The sequence below is a fragment of the Microtus pennsylvanicus genome, chromosome 12 (assembly GCF_037038515.1).
Source record: "Microtus pennsylvanicus isolate mMicPen1 chromosome 12, mMicPen1.hap1, whole genome shotgun sequence".
NCBI classification, from domain to species: domain Eukaryota; kingdom Metazoa; phylum Chordata; class Mammalia; order Rodentia; family Cricetidae; genus Microtus; species Microtus pennsylvanicus.
In genome coordinates, this window is record NC_134590.1 from 16,644,207 (window position 1) to 16,662,095 (window position 17,889).

Sequence of the window (17,889 nt, forward strand, 5' to 3'; positions counted from 1 at the left end):
ATTGGGTTTTAAAGTGGATTATTGTGCACTCCTTCAAGCAGTGTTACTAGTTCCCTAGTTCTTTCCAGTGTGGAACTTGATATGGTAGACACTGTCTCTTTTGTTCAGTTAAAAAGTTAGAATCAATTTGTTTTTAAAAAGCAAGATGGGGAGGCCTTGAACTTCCAACAGGGCAGGGTACCCTGCCTTCTCTTAGGACTGGAGGGGGAGGTGGGAGGGGGAGCAGGAGGGAAATGGGAGGAGGGGAGGAAGTGGAAATTTTGATTGGTATTATTTATAAAATAATAAAAATAATCTGCTAAAAAAGCAAGAGCAATACTAGCTTGTGATTTACCCTAGGGCTAGATAAATTACCTTGCAATCTGTTATAATACAGTCCTGAGCCAGTCGTTGGTGGCTCACACCTTTAATCCCAGCACTCAGGAGACAGAGGCAGGCGGACCTCAGTTAGTTCTAGGCCAGCCTGGTCTAGAAGAGCTAGTCCCAGGACAGCTAGGGCTCTTACACAGAGAAACCCTGTCCTGAAAAACCAAAAAAAAAAAAAAAACCCCAAAAAAACCCCCAAAAAACCACCCCTCCCCCAAACCCCCCCCCCCCAAAACCCCTCAAAAACCAGTCCTGAAATGGTTATTTATATCTAATAAGACATAGTGACTGCTCAGGACATTGAAGCTAGTGCTACAGGGTTTGACTAACATGAAGTAGTAAACTTCAGGTAGAACTTAACCCTGAAGAAGTTCCTAGGACAATCACTATAAGGATCTAGTGCTCTGAGGCATGTTGGGATAGTGGAGGGTGTCAGTAAGCTGTTGTTGCTTACCTAAAGGAAGAAAGAAGCCCTGTGGCCCCTGTCCTCTGTGTTGAAGACAGCATATCCATGTATGTTTCTTGAAGGCTAAACATTTGGAATAGAATATAGAGAATAAAAAGGTCTCTATAATAGAAGTTCTCTTTTCAGATGAATATTAGGACACAGAAGACTTCAATATATTAGAAGTATCTAGAGCAATATGGGATGTGTGGCCAACCCTAGTAGGAAAATAATAGACTATAACCTTAGGCGTTTCTTTGTGAAAAGTAGTGCCTACTTTGTTGCTGGGCACTGACAGAGACAAGGTGTTTTTCTGTGAGCAGTTAAGCGATCTTGTCATTTGAGTTCCCCATCTTGGGCTATGTGGAATATGTATATATATCTACTCATTGAACTAGAAAGCAGGACACAAACAACAACAGTAAAAGTGAGAAACAGGGCAACAGGTCTGAAGCACATAGTTAAATTGCAGAATCGATAGGCTCAGATTTGCTCATCCCTGCTTTTTGTTTTAACTTTGAGAGCTTTCCCTCTGTCCACAGATCTGTCAACACAAGGAGTTCCATGTCAGAAGAGCCAGATGTTCAGGTTTGCTTTAGGCAATACTTATTTTACACTTCTTTTTTTTAAAAAAATATTTATTTATTTATTATGTATACAATATTCCGTCTGTGTGTGTTTGCAGACCAGAAGAGGGCAGCAGACCTCGTTACAGATGGTTGTGAGCCACCACATGGTTGCCGGGAATTGAACTCATGACCTTTGGAAGAGCAGGCAATGCTCTTAACCTCTGAGCCATCTCTCCAGCCCCTACACTTCTTTTTAAAAAAACATTTATTTATTAATTATGCATACAATGTTCTGTCTGTGTGTATACCTGTAGTCCAGAAGAGGGCACCAGACCCCATTACAGATGGTTGTGAGCCACCATGTGGTTGCTGGGAATTGAACTCAGGACCTTTGGAAGAGCAGGCAATGCTCTTAACCTCTGAGCCATCTCTCCAGCCCTATTTTACACTTCTTGTCTAATGTAATCGTCGATGACTCTCCCTTCTAGTGTGAATGTATCCTAGTTCTGCAGAACCAGTTATGTGCCTGAGTGCATAATTGCTCTACCTATGAGCAGTTTATAGAGAGGAGAGTGTGTTGATGGATTTCTGTATGGTGTTTTGGTGCCAGACAGGGAACTTACTCATATAAACGATGTGTCTGATTGTCTACTTTGTGTGGAAAGAGAGATAGATGATCTAAGATTCAGTATTGTACTGACCCAGGAAATTTTAGATTTGTCTCCCAGTTAGGAATTTGGAAAGAGTAAAATTGAAAAATGTAGACAGACGTTTCTGTCCTGCCTGGTCCTGTAGCCATTCAGTCCCAAAGAAACACACAGAGGCTTATATTAATTATAAACAGTTTGGCCTATTAGCTCAGACTTATTATTAACTAGTTCTTACAACTTAAATTAACCCTCAATTCTTATGTAAGTCTAGCCACATGGCTTGGTACCTTTTCTCTGTAAGGCATTTTCATCTTGCTTTCTCTGTGTCTGGCTGATGACTGACTCTCTGCCTTTCTTCTTCCCAGAATTCTTCTAGTCTGGTTCTCCCCCAACTCCATACTTCCTGCCTGGATACTGGCCATCAGTGCTTTATTAAACCAATATGAGTAACAAATCTTTACAATGTACAGAGCATTTTTCCACAGAAAAATTAGAGTTGAGGTGAGTCTAGAAGAAAGGTCTCTGGGTAGACCTGTCAGGTTGGGATATAGTTTGGAGACATTTGATTCTCTTGTAAATTCCTGGCTGAAAGAAAACACAATGGGGAAACACGATAATTAAGAGGCCTGTCCTTTAGGTGACATTTAGCCTCTTTCCATGGATATTTTGTTGTTTGTGTCATGTCAGTGTTTGGAAAGACTATGTCGTGGAAGGATAAAGTACATTCACGGGCTCAACAACATACTCTTCCTCACCAAAATTGGTTTAGATATTACTAGTATTAACCACTCAACAGAGGCCAATTTTTTTTTGAGGCAGGATTTCTCTGTACCTTGGAGCCTGTCCTGGAACCAGTTCTTGTAGACCAGGCCACTTGAACTCACAGAGATCTGCCTGCCTCTGCCTCCTGAGTGTTGGGATTAAAGGTGTGAGCCACCACTGCCAGGTTCAGAGGCCAACTTTGAATCCATGACCTGGGTTCAGAGTATAGATGGTCTCCCAAGTGCTATGAATTACAAAGAAGTAGCAGAAGGGCTATGTGTTCCATGTGGATGGAAAAACATAAATCCATCAGATAATGGGAACAATTCCATCCTTCTGCTGTTACTGCTGCTGTTTTGCTGAATTATTTCTATCAAATGAGCCAATTGGAATAAAGGAAAAAGATATGATTCAGCACTTCACCCATGTGTTTAGTTCATTTCTGACATTACCCTTCTGATGTAGGTAGTAGCATCACCATTACAGGAATCAAGCACAGACATAGAGATTACAGTTTCATATCTAATGTTTCACAGATTTTCAGGGATGATGTCGAGGACAGAATTCAGATGTAACTACATGTCTTTTCAGACTGCTTTTGGAACCCCTGTCTGCAGTGGTACGGTATGTCTCGGCCATTGTAGAAGTCTCTCTCCATCTATTTTACTTTTAGCAGTCACTAAGAAGGTAAATTTAATTTTTGTCTAGTGCATTTTTCCACATCTACTCTAGGGAGGTTGGGAGAAGAGGGTCCTGCCTGAAGAGGGAGTGGCAGTAAGTGGACGCAACATGCTCCTTGACCTTCCCAAAGTCTTCTAGGTTTGGAAACATTTTAGGCACTTTCTTCTTTGATTATAGCCTGAACCATTCACCAGGAGATGGGGCAGAGATTATGTTTATAGAGCTGGGAAACTTAGGAGAAGTAGGAGGAGAGGATCAGGAAGCTCATTTCCAGTGATGATCAAAACTGGGTTCACAATTTCTTCATTTGGCCAGACTCCTCTGATGAATACACGCCTGTCCCTGGTAGTAAGCATGGGTTCTTTTCTACATCCTACTTTCTCATGTTATCTATTGTCTACATGACTCTGGGTTTCTTCCTTTTGGAGGCTTCATTCTGCAAACCTTTATGTTACTAAGAAAACATGTTTTGTTCTTTTTTGCTCCTGTAATGCCACTTAGATTGAACTAGAAGCCTCATGCTTTCTAATTAGAAAAATAATATGGATTTGTGTGTGTGTGTGTGTGTGTGTGTGTGTGTGTGTGTGTGTGTGTGTACACGTACACACATGTGCCATGGTACGCTTGTAGATGTTGGAGGGCAACTTTTGGGAGTCACTTCTCTTCCACCATGTGAGTCCCTGGGGACCAGTCTCAGGTCGTCAGGCCTGGTGGTGAGTGTCTTTACCTGCTGAGCTGCCTGGCTCGCCCTCACGAGCATTTTCCCCACGGTACCAGGGTTTGGTCTTTCCATGGAACTTTGGCAATGTATAGTAGGCCCGAGCACGTTTTTTATTTTCTGCAGCATTGTGAGGTGATGTATGTATAGTAACTGAGCTTGCCGTAGACTGACTGTTGTGTTATTACTGTGACTATTGGTCAGTTGTGACAATCCTCATTTCTGAAGGATGGGACCATAAACCTGATGCCTTGCACAGTGCCTAGGGCTTATGTAGATCTTCAGAGAACTTTGGATAAAATAAGTTAGCTAAAATAAGTTATTGAATAGCAAACAAGGGATGAGTATGCTTTTCTTAACTATTTAAGTACATATAAATAATAAGCATACAATTCAGTGTATGACATTTTCAGTGAGAAAAATCCTTTATTTAAAACAGGCCAATTGCCTTTTCTTTTCCTAGATTAAATCAAATAGTCTACAATAAGAATTTTAAATCCAATATATGAAACCCAATAATATCAGTCAGGGCTCTCCACCAATCACCATTTAATAAGGTTTAAATGAAATACTTTAGAATTCTGAAACTAAGTGCTTTTGCTTAGAGAAAGAAGCAGTGTCACATTTCCTGGGTATAATGATGTCAGACTAGTAAGAGAAATTCCATAATGCCTAAGACAGCTAAGTGCTAGACCACCAAGCGCTGAGAGTCAGACTCCCTCGGATATCATTAATAGTATTTCTAAGTCAAGGAGACAGTTGATACATTTTATTTCAGTAAGAATGGAAGCAAGAAGGGACCTACACTATTTCTAGCCACTTGTATTTATTAATACATGCTTAGTGCTCTTGGTACCTTCACTGTGGAAGGGTAGTAAGTGTTTTAGCATCAAGGTACGCTATGGGGACAAAGCTGGAAAGCTTGTGCAGACACAAAGTAGCGGCTATCTCAAGATCATCAGGGCTCTTGGAAACGCCAGGCATTGTGCACTTTGTTTCCAGGCATCAGTGGCTGCTGAGTGTCTGGGGACATGGTGATATCTACGGTTGCTTCTCCATCACCTAGGGGTGTGGTAGCATCAGCTCCATAGGTTTCATAAACTTCTGCTAATTCGGGGGTGATCAGTGGGTCAGCAGCTGCAGGGGTGACCCCAAAGAGTTCCTGCCTTTGGCCTCCAGGACCCCTTGCCATGCTGGGAATGTCATTGGGGAAAGCAAGGAGTCCTGCATGGGCACCAGGTGCCATTTGTGAAAGGAGAGCTGGGTTTTCCCGGTTGCCTGGATTGGCCTCTTGCAGCGGAGAGCCTTCTGGACCCTCTCCCTTCTCAGGGCCTTTGGTTACAGAAACCGGAGAATCTACTTCCACAGTGAAGTCTCCACCTTTGGGTGAATTGGGATTCAGTCCCCTAAGGGTTTGCCTGAAGCCTCCAAATCCTGGGAACAGAGTTCCATAGGCCATGGGATTTGCTCTTCCTCCCTGAAAAAATAAATATCCATTGATGACACAATTATTGTTTGTTACTAATTCCATGTAATTATACCTGGTATGTTTCCTGAGAAGCTACAGACACTAGTGGAGCAGGGAGGTGGCTGACTGCCTAGTGAAAGCACATATTCTTACAGAAACCCACTTTGTAATATAGTGGAGAGGATTCTGTTCTTATCTGGGTTGGGGGAATCCACTTCCAGGAAGGGCTGGTAGAGACTCTGCCATCTTATCATTAAGAAAACAGTGAGTAAAAGTCTGCCTTTTCCTTCTATTGTTGAGAGGGTTTGTCCCCAGTCTTCCTGTAACTTGTTATGACTGTTCCATGGATATCCCTGGGAGGTTCTTTTTCCTTTTTCCTTCCTTTCTTCCTTTCTTCCTTTCTTCCTTTCTTCCTTTCTTCCTTTCTTCCTTCCTTCCTTCCTTCCTTCCTTCCTTCCTTCCTTCCTTCCTTCCTTCCTTCCTTCCTTCCTTCCTTCCTTCTTCCCTCCCTCCCTCCCTCCCTCCCTCCCTCCCTCCCTCCCTCCCTCCCTTCCTCCCTCCCTCCCTCCCTTCCTTCCTTCTAAAGGAAATGGAGGATCAGTGGATCTAGGGGAGAGGAAAAGGGCTGATCCGTAACTGCCTTGGTTGAGGAGGAGTGTTCTGGAGGATCTTGCCCATGGTAGTTTTCAGTATCCCTCAAATACAGCTCTATGTGTGAGTTTTATTAATAACATTTATTTATGTATTTTATATCCTGGCCACAGTTTCTCCTTTCTCCTCCCTTCTCTCCTCCCAGGCCTTCTCATACTTCACTCTGTCTCCACTCTCCTCCCCAATCCACTCCTCCTCCATTTCGTTTAGAAAAGGCCAGGTCTCCCATGAATGTCAACAAAGCATGGCATATCAAGTTTCAGTAAGACTAAGCACATTCTCATATATTAAGGCTGGGCAAGATGACCCAGTATGAGGAGTAGGATTCTTTGTGTGAGTTTGACTTTTCTGCTTCACCATGGGTCCTTCCCTCCCTCCCTCCCTCCCTTCCTCCCTTCCTCCCTCCCTCCCTCCCTCCCTCCCTCCCTCCCTCCCTCCCTCCCTCTCTCCCTCCCTCCCTCCCTTTCTCCCTTCCTCCCTCTCTCCTCTTCTTTCTCCTTTGTCCCTTCCCTCCAGTTCTCTTCTCCCTCTCAGATCCTTTTCTTTCCTTTCCCCTCTTTTCCCTCCTCCTCTCCCTCCCCTCCTCCCTTCTGTCTTCTCTCTCTTTCCCCTTCCCTCTCTCTTCTTCTCCTTCCCTTTTCTTCCCCCCCTCTACCTCTTTCTCCCCTCTTTCCTTTTTTTCCTACTCTCTCCCTTCCCTTTCTTCTCCTCATATTCTGTTCCTTCCTTCTCTTTTCCTTAAATTAAAAAAACAAACTATAAGAAAATATTGATTTCTCTGGAGGAAACATTTCCTCTGTGGATGTATTCTAGAATTCTAAACTTAACATGTTTCTTTTGCTACCATGACCATGGAAACCAAAATCTAGGACTATTCATATTTGAGCAGAGCTGTGCGATTTCTTCACTGTTTTGACTCATTTTAAATCTCACCTCTAGTTTTCCCACTATCTTATTGTGTTTTTTTTTTATAAACAATCACAAACTCTTTTGAGAATGAGACAAAATATAATTAGATTCTAATAAGATGGTAATTAGTATTTATCTTGGAGATTTAATTTTTAACCGGTTGTGTTGGTAGTATATAAATAAAATACTCCTTCCATCCACTTTCCTTGGCTTTCATATCATCTCATCTAAAGCTGGCTCTGTGACCCCCTGGCCTGGGCCGTCTGACTTTCCTTCATCTTTTCCTTTAATAACATGGTCATTTGCCCTTATCCTTTGTATCTGACATCATCCGCATGATACCTGTCATTAGATCGCTAAGCTCCATAGCATGTTGTATGTATCTGGCACACAGAAGGCACTAACAAATAGTCAGATGGCAGTCTTCTTTAGTGATAGCATGTGTCCATGTATTAATTGGTGGGCCATCTCATTGACAATGACTTGTTAACTTGATATGGTTTTAGTTTCATCTGGATCCTAATACATGCAACTAGTAGACAGTTCTGAGAGAAAAGGTCAAATTATGTGAGGTTATTGATCTCAAATCTGAAAATTTTAACATGCACTAGCAACAAAACGGTAGGCTCTCATTGACTTAAGATAATATATTCTCACTGGCTTAATATGCTTTATAATTATCAAAACTTAAATTCAGATTTTTCCTTTTTGTTTTTTTACTTTTAAGGGCTGAAATACTTCTGATCTTGTTTTGGAGATACTAGTCCTAAAGGCATGGGATGTCTGTATGAAGCACACACTTTTTTTTTGGCTCTGAAGTGTCTGCAGCTAATTGTATTGAGCTCTTTTTGAGGAGAGGTTACTCTTCTGCTCACATACAAGGAGTGGGACAAAACCCTAGGCCCAGAAATGGCCAACACTCAGTACAAATGATTAGAAAATGTGATGAAAAATATTTTTGAGACAGGGTCTTGTGCAGTCAAGTCTGACCTTGATCTCTTGATCCTCCTGCCTCCACGTCCCGAGTACTGGAATTCTATGCATCACCACCATTCTCAGCTCTGTAATGTTTTAAATCTGTTCTTAAAAATGTATTTATTTATTATGTATATAGTATTCTGTCTGCAGGCAAGAAGAGGGAGCCCAATCAAATTACAGATTTTTGTGAGCCACCTTATGGCTGCTGGGAATTGAACTCAGGACCTCTGGAAGAGCAGCCAGAGCTCTTAACCTCTGAGCCATCTCTCCAGCTCCATTTTAAATGTTTTGATACTGCTTTGTAGTCAAGCTTTCAGTTCTGGAGTAGAACAACCCGTGTCTAGTGGTCCTACAGGTACTTTTATGTCATTGCCTCTTGTAGGCAGAAGTCTGTAGCTGTTCTGGACCATTGCTTTAAGAAGAGTTAGAAGGTAGTACTCACAGGCATTTCTTCTGAACTCATGAAGCCAATTCTGGCAGGAGCATTCTGTTTAAAAAGAAACAATGCATCATTTTATGAACTAGAAGTCCTTCTGACTTTCCTATCTACCCAAGACAAAGTAAAAGCAAACAAACAAGCTAGTATTCCCCTAAGACTTAGTAGTGCTGTGTCCAGAGGTAGAGAGTTGAGTTGTTATTAAGTAAATAGAGCCAATCTGACAGATTTAAAATGAACTTTTTCTTTAATGCCATTGTGTGTGTGTGTCTGTCTAGAATTATGCAAATAGAGAAGCGTGCCATCTTACTATTTAAATCATAAATAAATGTAGATATTTTGGGAATATTTATTTGAAATAGCTTGTGTTTGGTATGAATTCTGATTTTTAGCCCTGAAGATGATATCTAATTGATGCTCTTTTACAGAAGATGAACTTACCAATTGGTTTGCTCCATAAGACATGTAAAACATTCCTGGGTAAAACTAAGCAGAACAAAATAGTTATATAAAAAAGTGAATCTTCCCAAGATAGATCTTTTAAGTAAGTTTCAAACACGGAAGTAGAAGTAGGAGACAGAGACTTACAGCTGATGGTTTATTGTGTGCCATTGGTCCCCGAGATATGGAACGCGCTATCTGGAACACCTTTAACAGGTAGAAATCATAGCAGTTGATCAACACAGGCAAATACCCACTGCAACAACTTTTAAGAGCTCCAGGAACATATTTTTTGATTGATCAGTGTGAAAATTAGTACTTAATGGTTAATAAAAAAGAAACTCAGAAATATTCCACATACATAGGTAAATAAGAAAATAAATCATCTAAGCTTTTTAAGATATAGAGATACTTTTTCTCTATGACAGTATCTCATTGATATCTGTACTTACTGTTGGAAACTGTGGATCAGCAAAGTCCATTAGTGGGACCTGTATCATGAAGAAGTAGTGAAACTATCAGTCAAAATAGACAAATGGATTACTCACTTACCTTGTTTGTAATTACAGTACAGCAGTCTTAAATGTTTCTCTGTTTTACCCTGTTTAAGTCTTGGGATGACCTATGCCTTCACAACTGTCTTTTACTGACATGTCTCAAGTGAACCTGTAGGGAACATGTCTATCATGGATTTGCTGCACGTTAAAGAGTAAATGGTAATGAGTGTTGGAATTAGCACATACTTGAGTGGTTTGAAGTCTGGCTCTGCCGCTTAGTTTTGGTGTAATCCTTGGAGAATTTTGTTGCTTCTAAAAATTTGTTTTTATTATGTTTGTTTGTTTATTGTTTTCCTGAGTCAGGGTTTGTTTTTCTGTGGAGCCCTGGCTGTCCTGGAACTTGCTCTGTAAAGCAGGTTAGTCTTAAACTCAGAGATCCATTTACCTCTGCCTCTTGAGTGTTGGGATTAAAGTTGTGCTTTAAGCCCAGCATCATCTTAGGTTTAAAAAGTTTCATAATATTTCTCTTTTTAGGGTTGTAGTCAGGGTGATAGGAGGGAATATTAAATGCCTGCTACATAGTATTGGTAGCTGCATGGCACCTTTCTTTTTCTGTCCATTGTTCTTTTCTTTACATCATTACAAGGTAATCTTTCACATCTGCGTTTTATCTGCAGAAATATAATAATCCAATATTCTTTTTGTTATGCAGAGGGAACAATTACTGTGATAAGTATTATCAACACTGAAAAACCCAAGGTAGTGAGCCTGGACGTCTCTGGACTGTCTTATTCCAAAGAGAAGGTTCTATCAGGACAAGTTTAGAGATGCAGATCTTTTGGAATCTGTGCCATTGCTGATAGCAAGAATTAGAAATGGATATAGATGTCTCATGAAAGAATATTAACAAAGTATTCATCTTTTAGTGTTTTAGGCCCAAGAGATATGAGTATTTAATTACGTCCTTTCAGTTAATTTTCCTTTCGTTGTGTTCTGGATTCTGATCTGCTGTCAGAGAGTTACCTCAGGTGTTGGTGTGTTCTCTGCTGGCACGTCCTGCGGCTGATCATCTGCTGCTGTCAGTTCTCCTTCCTGCAAGGGCAGCTGTCCAGGGTGCATTGGAGGCTGAGGCCCTGGCTTCTGGGGTGTGACCTGGACACCAGTTGCTGCAGTGGGCTGGAGGAAGGGTTTCAGTCCTGGCTGGTGAGGCTGCAGGGATGGCTGTGATGGGAGAGGTGGGGGATGCACAGGCAAAGAATATTCATACTGTAGAGAAATTTGAAAAGAACGTCAGAAAGAGATGGTTCATTGAACCATGGTGCCTAGAATTTCTACAGCAAAGTGCTTGGATGTTTGCTGTTTGGAAGGGAGTAGTCTCGAAGCAGAGTTTGTGCAGGAGGTGGAGGCAGTGCACTTGGGAAAGTTTTAAGTGTACTTACCCCTCTTGCTTTGATGGGACCATTGTTTCCTGGGGTGCAGAAATCTATGTGTCTCAACTTTCTGGTAGAATGACTCATTTTTCTCCTCTGGGTAACCACCACTATCTGTATATCTTTATTTCACCATTTTCTTACTAGATTATAGAATTTGTCACAAACTTCTCCCTAAGTCAACTGACAGAGAACAATATCTTATCTTTATTCCCCCTGTATTAATATGGCTACTAATAAGTGCTCAGTGTATATGGGTATGTACTTAATATATTTTGTGGCTTAATAAAAGGATAAATTCTTTTAAAATACTCAAACTTTTTTTTATCATAAATGTACTTTGGAAACAACCAAGTGAAGAGATGACCACTGATAACATAATTTCTGTGGTCGGTGTGGCCTTGTAGATAATGCTGATATGGAAATCCATGTAGTTTTAAAAGTAACTCTTGCACTACCATGTGACCTTTTTGTATGTTTTTGGAAATTATTTGTGATTGGATACATATTAGTTGTAGGTTAATTGCTAGAACTGGTTTGGAAGTCTCATATTAACTTGGCTCTGCTTCTGTCTTCAGCCATTGCCCATGCATCAGCTCTCATAGCATTCATTACTACTATCTCAATTAACACCTTAAATATGTCCCATCATGAGCCTTATTTTTTATCCCCAAACCACGGTTTGGACGATATGCTTATTAGGAACCTAGTAAATTACAGTTGACAGATTGATATATTTATTGGTTTCTCTCATGGTGTTGTCATTTAGGATAGTTATTGTCATTTGATCTTTAGGTAATTATTTAGGAAATTTTGATGAAAATGTATATTGTCCAGTGTATAATATGTTTTTATTTCTGAGGTTTTTTATTGTTACTGATGTCTTTACTGTGGATCTCTTACTTCAGAGGCTATTTAAAAATGCAAGTTTGTTTTAAAATTGAAAAATTTCCTGAGTAACAGCAGTTATAGGAGTTTATTTATTTGGTCCTAGGGGACAGTTTTTTTATTTATTACTAATTTGTATCTGTTGCTAGTAGATATCAATTTCAAGAAGAGAAGTAGGAAAAGATCTTGAAGCTTGGAGTTTGAACACATGGATGCAATTAGCTTACCTGTTGGGTTTCATGTTCTGTTGGTCTTATCCACGGAAAAGAGCTATGCGGTGGGAGGAGACCATGCAGCCATAAAGTATTAAGTGCTTTCCCGAAGCCGAGTCTGGAATACTGACAGGAAGGAGGAAAACATACATATGCTTCAGTATTAGGAGATAGGAACAAAAAGAAAAGCGATACTGCTTGATATAAAATGGATAAATCAATTTTCCCTTCCAACAAAATTAAATTATGTTCTGGGCCAAGTCACAATATACCATATTCTTGGATCAGATTTAGCAATTGGGGATTTGTGTTTGGGGCCATTTAACAAAATTATTAGTGTAAGAAATGGTTTTGTCTTCCTTAAGGAAATTCACTGCATGCATTCTGATGGTTGATTTTTTTGGTGTTTTGAGACAGGATTATAGTACACCAGTCACTAGATTGGTCTTGACCTTGCAGTCTTTCTGCTTCAGTCTTCTGAGTGCTGGACATAGTGTTTTTACTTTCCTTTGCCTTCACGTATCTCTGCTACTCTAGTTCGTCTTTTCACACTGACCGTGTAACCCAGGCTGGCTCAGAACACACAGCATTCTTTTTGCTGTAGTCTCCAGCCACTGGGATTGAAGGAGTGAGGCCCATGTGTGGCTATCACACTTTGTTTTGTTTTAGTCTTTTTAAATCATTCATTTCTTCTCTTAATGTTTAGGTATTGCCAATTAATAAACAAATGTTCTCAATTACTGTGCTGTTGCTGTCACAGCCTCCAGCCATGAATATTCATAATAAATATTTGAAAATAAAGTTTCATGAAGATCTCATTCATCTCCAATAGTTACCTGAGAAAGCGCATTGAGTCCCTGCAAGCTCCCCAACTGTCTCATTGTCTATAAAAAAAAGGTGGGTTAGTGTTCTAACATATATTAGATGTCCATATAACACAATTGATTTTTTATGATGTTTAATATTATCAAAACAAATTTTGGGGTAGGTCAACTTGAATAAATCTAAAGCAGACACAAATTATCACTGAAAGAAAGAAATGTAGACTAGCTTTGCTGTTGACATGGTCAGTGTGTGAAAATATTGAGCTTGCTTTTGCCATTCATTACATGGGAAAATGCTAGTTGTGTCAAATTGAGACATAGGAAAATAGCTCATTCAATAGCCCATTTAATACAAGAACATTTATGAGAATGTTGATTTATCAACTCTTTTTTTTCTCATTTAAATTATTTTAATTTATTTATTTTACAAAATCAGCCCGAAAAAGAATTTGGAAAAACAGGCAATACAAATAAACTCTCACTTCTTCCCCCCCCCAGCCCCAAAGGACCTCAATATAATAGATATTAAACATTGTAAGAGGTAGTATCTAGGTAGACTGCTAAGAATGCAATTATTTCTATAGAAAGTAAATTTAATTTTTTTTTTGAGAATGGGTCTCCATGTAGAGCCCAAGTTGGTCTCCAACTCATGATTACCCTTCTTGCCTCAGTCTTCCTGTTTGTTGGGATTACAGGTGAACTCGACATGCTTGGCCTAGAGTCACCTTTTAAATAGGAAAAGAATAATGTTGCTTGCATTGAATTTGAGCTTAAACGTGAGGGAGAACCTCAATGAAGTTAGCTTTCCTTGAAAAATAACTATCTGGCCCATATATGTCCTGACTGCTCTCGGATGACAAAATTAACTCTGTGAAAAATTGTGATACTTACCATCCCACAGGTACTTTCTGTTAGCTTTTTCATTATAAAGCCTTCTTGTTTTACTGTGTTTTTCTAAACTAATGTTAATGCTACTAGTAGGAACTTTCTTAACAGCTAAACTTTGTGCAAGTATGCTTGTGTCATGAGAGCTTTATTGTCTAAGATATATGCAGCAGAGCTAAAGGAAAGCTCTTTCCAACTACAGAATAATATGTTTCAACCGCTACAGTAGTTAATGTACATACATTAAGTATTAATTACTAGTGTTGCTTTGATTCCCATATAAATGACCTAAAACTTAAAGTATCTCAGAGTTTAAAACCGAAGTGGCATTCATAAGATAAAATTGTAATGAATAACATTAATATTTTAGAAATCCTCAGAATGACAGCCAAAGATTTCTGGACTAGGAAGAGTGATAAACAGTATATCATATCTATATACAATCAGAAACATGCTAGTATAGACATTGTATATATATGACTAATATATAAAATATAATATATAAAATAACTAATGATACATACCTCAAGGCTCAAACTAGCCATGCCAGGAGGTGCCATGTTTGGAGCCCCAGGTTGTTGAGGAAATGCCTAAATAGAAATAGGAATGATCTTGAGATCTTTGCTAACAAACTTTTCCAAATGCATGTTTGTAGTAGGAGGTCACTGATGAATGGAGCTTCTAGCAGAGAAGCTATCGTATTGGTTTATTACTCAGATGATTTGGTTTTCCAAACAGAATGAAGAATTCAAGTCATCTGGAGAAATTGTTATAGTTAGTAATTTTGCTCCCACATTTTTTGTGTTCATCATAATACTGTGTTGCTCTTAAATGAAACTGATTTACAATGAGAAATATATAAGGAAACAAAATACAAGAGTTCTTTATAGTCTTAAATATGACTAAATGTAAAAGCAAAAGAGATACATAAGCTGAATTTTCTTGTGCTGAATGTCTGTGCTTTTGACTATGGGATATGGTATGAGGTTATGCATTGAGAAAAGTTATGTGACCTTTTCTTGCCTCCCATTCAAAAGGCCTCTGTGCTATTATTTAAAGATTATTCATAGATCTGTGTTTAAACTTTTAGGTCATGGTCTGGATATATGGCTCAGCAGTTAAGAGCACCTGTTGTTTTTCCAGAAGACCTGGGTTTGGTTTCCAGCATCCATGTCAGATGGCTCACAACCATCTATAATGCTAGCTCTAGGAGATTTGATGCCTCTGATCTCTTCAGGTACCTGCACTCATGTGCACACACTCACACGCAGACACACACACATTGACATAAACAGAAATAATAAAATTATATCTTTACCCTTTTTGATCATACAATGGGTATTTTTCTGCAAATAAAAAACATTCCAGTACCAAGTACTATGCTATTGTAAAGCATATTTAAAAGTAGCTTTCTAAAAATATAAAATACTTCTCTTTCTAAGCATTTTTAATTTTTTCATATATTAATATGCACCAATACCAGTGTCCAAGAGAGGGTGGAGACGGGAAGAGTAGAATTAGAGAAACTAGATTTTTTTTGAAACTAGATTTTTAAGTTTAAAGTTTTTTAAAAAATTATTTACTTATTTATTTTAGACAAGCTTATGGGATTTAGCTCAGGATGGCCTTGAACTTGTTATGTAGCCAAGACTGGCTTCTAATTCACAATATTCCCTGCTTCCTATTTTCTTGATCAATTCTGTGCTACCTTACCTTCCAGAAAATGGGATTTTGAGAATTTTGATTTCATGGATATTCTCATTTACCTAGTGTTGAGATTGTAATTTTTCCTTCTTTCATTTATACTACAAGTACCTTTTTGTCTGACTGCCCATTCATCTCACATATATGGAACATTGGGATCCCTTTCCTTCATTAATAAGAGGCTTCCATTCTGTACCTTTTTAGTCCTTAACTTTTACATACAAGTACAACCCTACTTTCTGAGTCATGGTGCAAATTTTTCCAAATACTTCATTTTGGCTGTATGTTAAAGGAAAGCCACTAAAATGGGCAGTAAACACTTTTGGTAGAGAAACAAATGAATTTGTGAAGACAAGGAGAGAGATTCTGTGAGCCTGTGTGCAGCGTGGGTACCAGAAGATGTTCAGAATTTGGGGATATTCTGAGAGCAGAGCCACCTTCACCCTCATTTTTAAGTGTCCTAATTCCACATTTTAAAGAGCTCTAGCTACAGGACAAAGTAGTTTGTGTATACCTGCTCCAAGTCGTGAATTGAAGAGGAGCATTATTTACATGGAGATAAATAGACAGAGATACATTTCCTATGGGGCATTAAAAGCAGAAACATCTGCTCTGATGGGTAGACACTTGGCAAACAAGTGATTTTCCCCACTCCTCAGTGTGTACTCAAATGTGAATCACTATATATTGAAAGAATGCCAATGTTTTAGGTTGTTGATGGATGGCTGAAGTCGACCCCAGTCTCAGTTATCATACAACACCAAGTTCAGTAGCCCCCTCAATTTTTCTTTCATTTAGAAATTCCTGTTGCATGGTAGAATTACCAAATGTGCCAACTAATTACTAGCTTTACATGAGTGTACGTGCTTTAATTTTATAACCTTGTAATGTTGCTAATATAAAGAGACATATACTTTTCCCCCTAAGAGATTTTTTTCTGTTTTCATTTCAATTTCATATGATAGCAAGGAACTTGATAATAAAATAGCATAATGAGAACTATGATAATTTAGTCTGCTAACTTTTCAAAGAGTGAAAGGAGACATAGAAATTGTCTCTGAAATATTCTAAAATATTGTTTGGAGTAGAAAAATTGTATTTGCCTTATTGCTTTTAGAGGATAAGGTGGATGTCTGGCCACTGCAATTTTGGATTCACCAGGAGCTACACAGTGTATTATATCAAGTGAGTTTGTGCCTGGACCCTCAGACTGTCTCCCCAAGATTTCTTTAGTCAGTCAGACTCGGGAGCCTGAGAGATCCCCTGGGACAGACTTACCGGCACTGCCAGGCTCATTTTCACTAGGGACAGGAACAGAATCAGGCCCTTCATTTTGAAAAGTGGAATCTAAAACACAGTTGGGTTAAGAAATTACATCAGGTAGAATTGCATTCATAATGGTCAATATATATTTCTAAGAGTGAGTGTCTGTTCTTCTAAAGACAATCAGGTAAAAAAAGCAAATAAACAATAAACAACAACAAACTACAAAGCAAAGTGTTGCTAAAAGTGGTTCCTGGGATGAAATGATGAACAGTTAAAATATGTAGCTGAGTACTTGTCTTTATGAAGCTACAATCTAAATGAACATTTAAGAGCAACCTCCAGGAATATTCTTTAAGTGCTATTCATAAAATGGGTCTAGCAACCACCATTCACAGAATTTTATTCTTTGTTTAAACTCACATAAAATTTGAAATCCATTTAAAATACAGTCTAATAATACAGAACCATTTCAACACTTAGAGCTTTCAAGTTAAAGTTGAGTATATTTATCCCCTTTGATATTAGTAATTTTTCTTCCTAAAATGAATAATCTTATTGCAAAAAATAATATTTTGTAAGTTCAAAAGGCCCTTTACTTGGGAATGAATGCACATCTGATTAGCACATGTGGTCATCCTCCAGACTTTTATACATTAGACAACGTCACTAATAGTCACAAACATTTTTAAAACGTTTTACAAATAAGTTTATTTTCTTAGCTGAATGGTATTATTGAACATTCTAGCGGTTGAAATAGACTGTTATTCAGCATCTTTTAATAAATGAAGACAAATTTTCTTTGTAAAGGTTATCTGGAGAGAGGAAAAGAGAATTTACAGCAGATATATGGAAATGAGAAAATCACATTTTACCTTAGATGCTGACATTCACTGTGCTCTCAGGCCTGATGATGCCAATCAAAATAGTTCTAAGAAAAGTAAATTAATTTTTTTTCTGGACTGTGCCTGGGGCTCTCTCTGTGTCTCTCATTCCAGAAAGATCAGAAACCTTTATTTAAAGCACCAATCCACCAATCAAAGTGAAGCAAATGCAGGAAAAAAATTGTGCTCCTGCAATTAGCCCACACCCTTTTATTGCATGTGAGAACA

The 17,889-nt window shown here is 38.8% G+C and overlaps 1 protein-coding gene across 2 annotated transcripts; it reads right to left on the minus strand.

The window, feature by feature from the left end:
* Window positions 1–5,149: 5,149 nt before the first annotated feature.
* On the minus strand, window positions 5,150–17,667 carry Ambn (ameloblastin). 2 transcript variants are annotated; one of them, XM_075943467.1, is made up of 11 exons: window positions 17,653–17,667; window positions 16,793–16,861; window positions 14,335–14,400; window positions 12,938–12,985; window positions 12,117–12,227; window positions 10,595–10,792; window positions 9,527–9,565; window positions 9,222–9,281; window positions 9,075–9,119; window positions 8,640–8,684; window positions 5,150–5,668 (listed from the first exon to the last, which is right to left on the minus strand). In XM_075943467.1, exons 1-11 carry the CDS (start codon window positions 17,665–17,667, stop codon window positions 5,150–5,152), a joined length of 1,215 nt encoding a protein of 404 aa, XP_075799582.1. The 2 variants fall into 2 exon arrangements, with proteins under 2 accessions (XP_075799582.1, XP_075799581.1); XM_075943466.1 differs by having other exon boundaries at window positions 10,595–10,837.
* Window positions 17,668–17,889: the final 222 nt, after the last annotated feature.

What these genes read in the sequence shown, in the direction of transcription:
- Ambn (XM_075943466.1), bottom strand. An exon ending in AGAACACACCAACACCTGAG is followed by an intron (nt 9,566 to 10,594) that starts GTAACTCTCTGA and finishes TTCATGATACAG; the next exon opens with GTCCCACTAATGGACTTTGC. An exon ending in CTGATCCACAGTTTCCAACA is followed by an intron (nt 9,282 to 9,526) that starts GTAAGTACAGAT and finishes TACCTGTTAAAG; the next exon opens with GTGTTCCAGATAGCGCGTTC.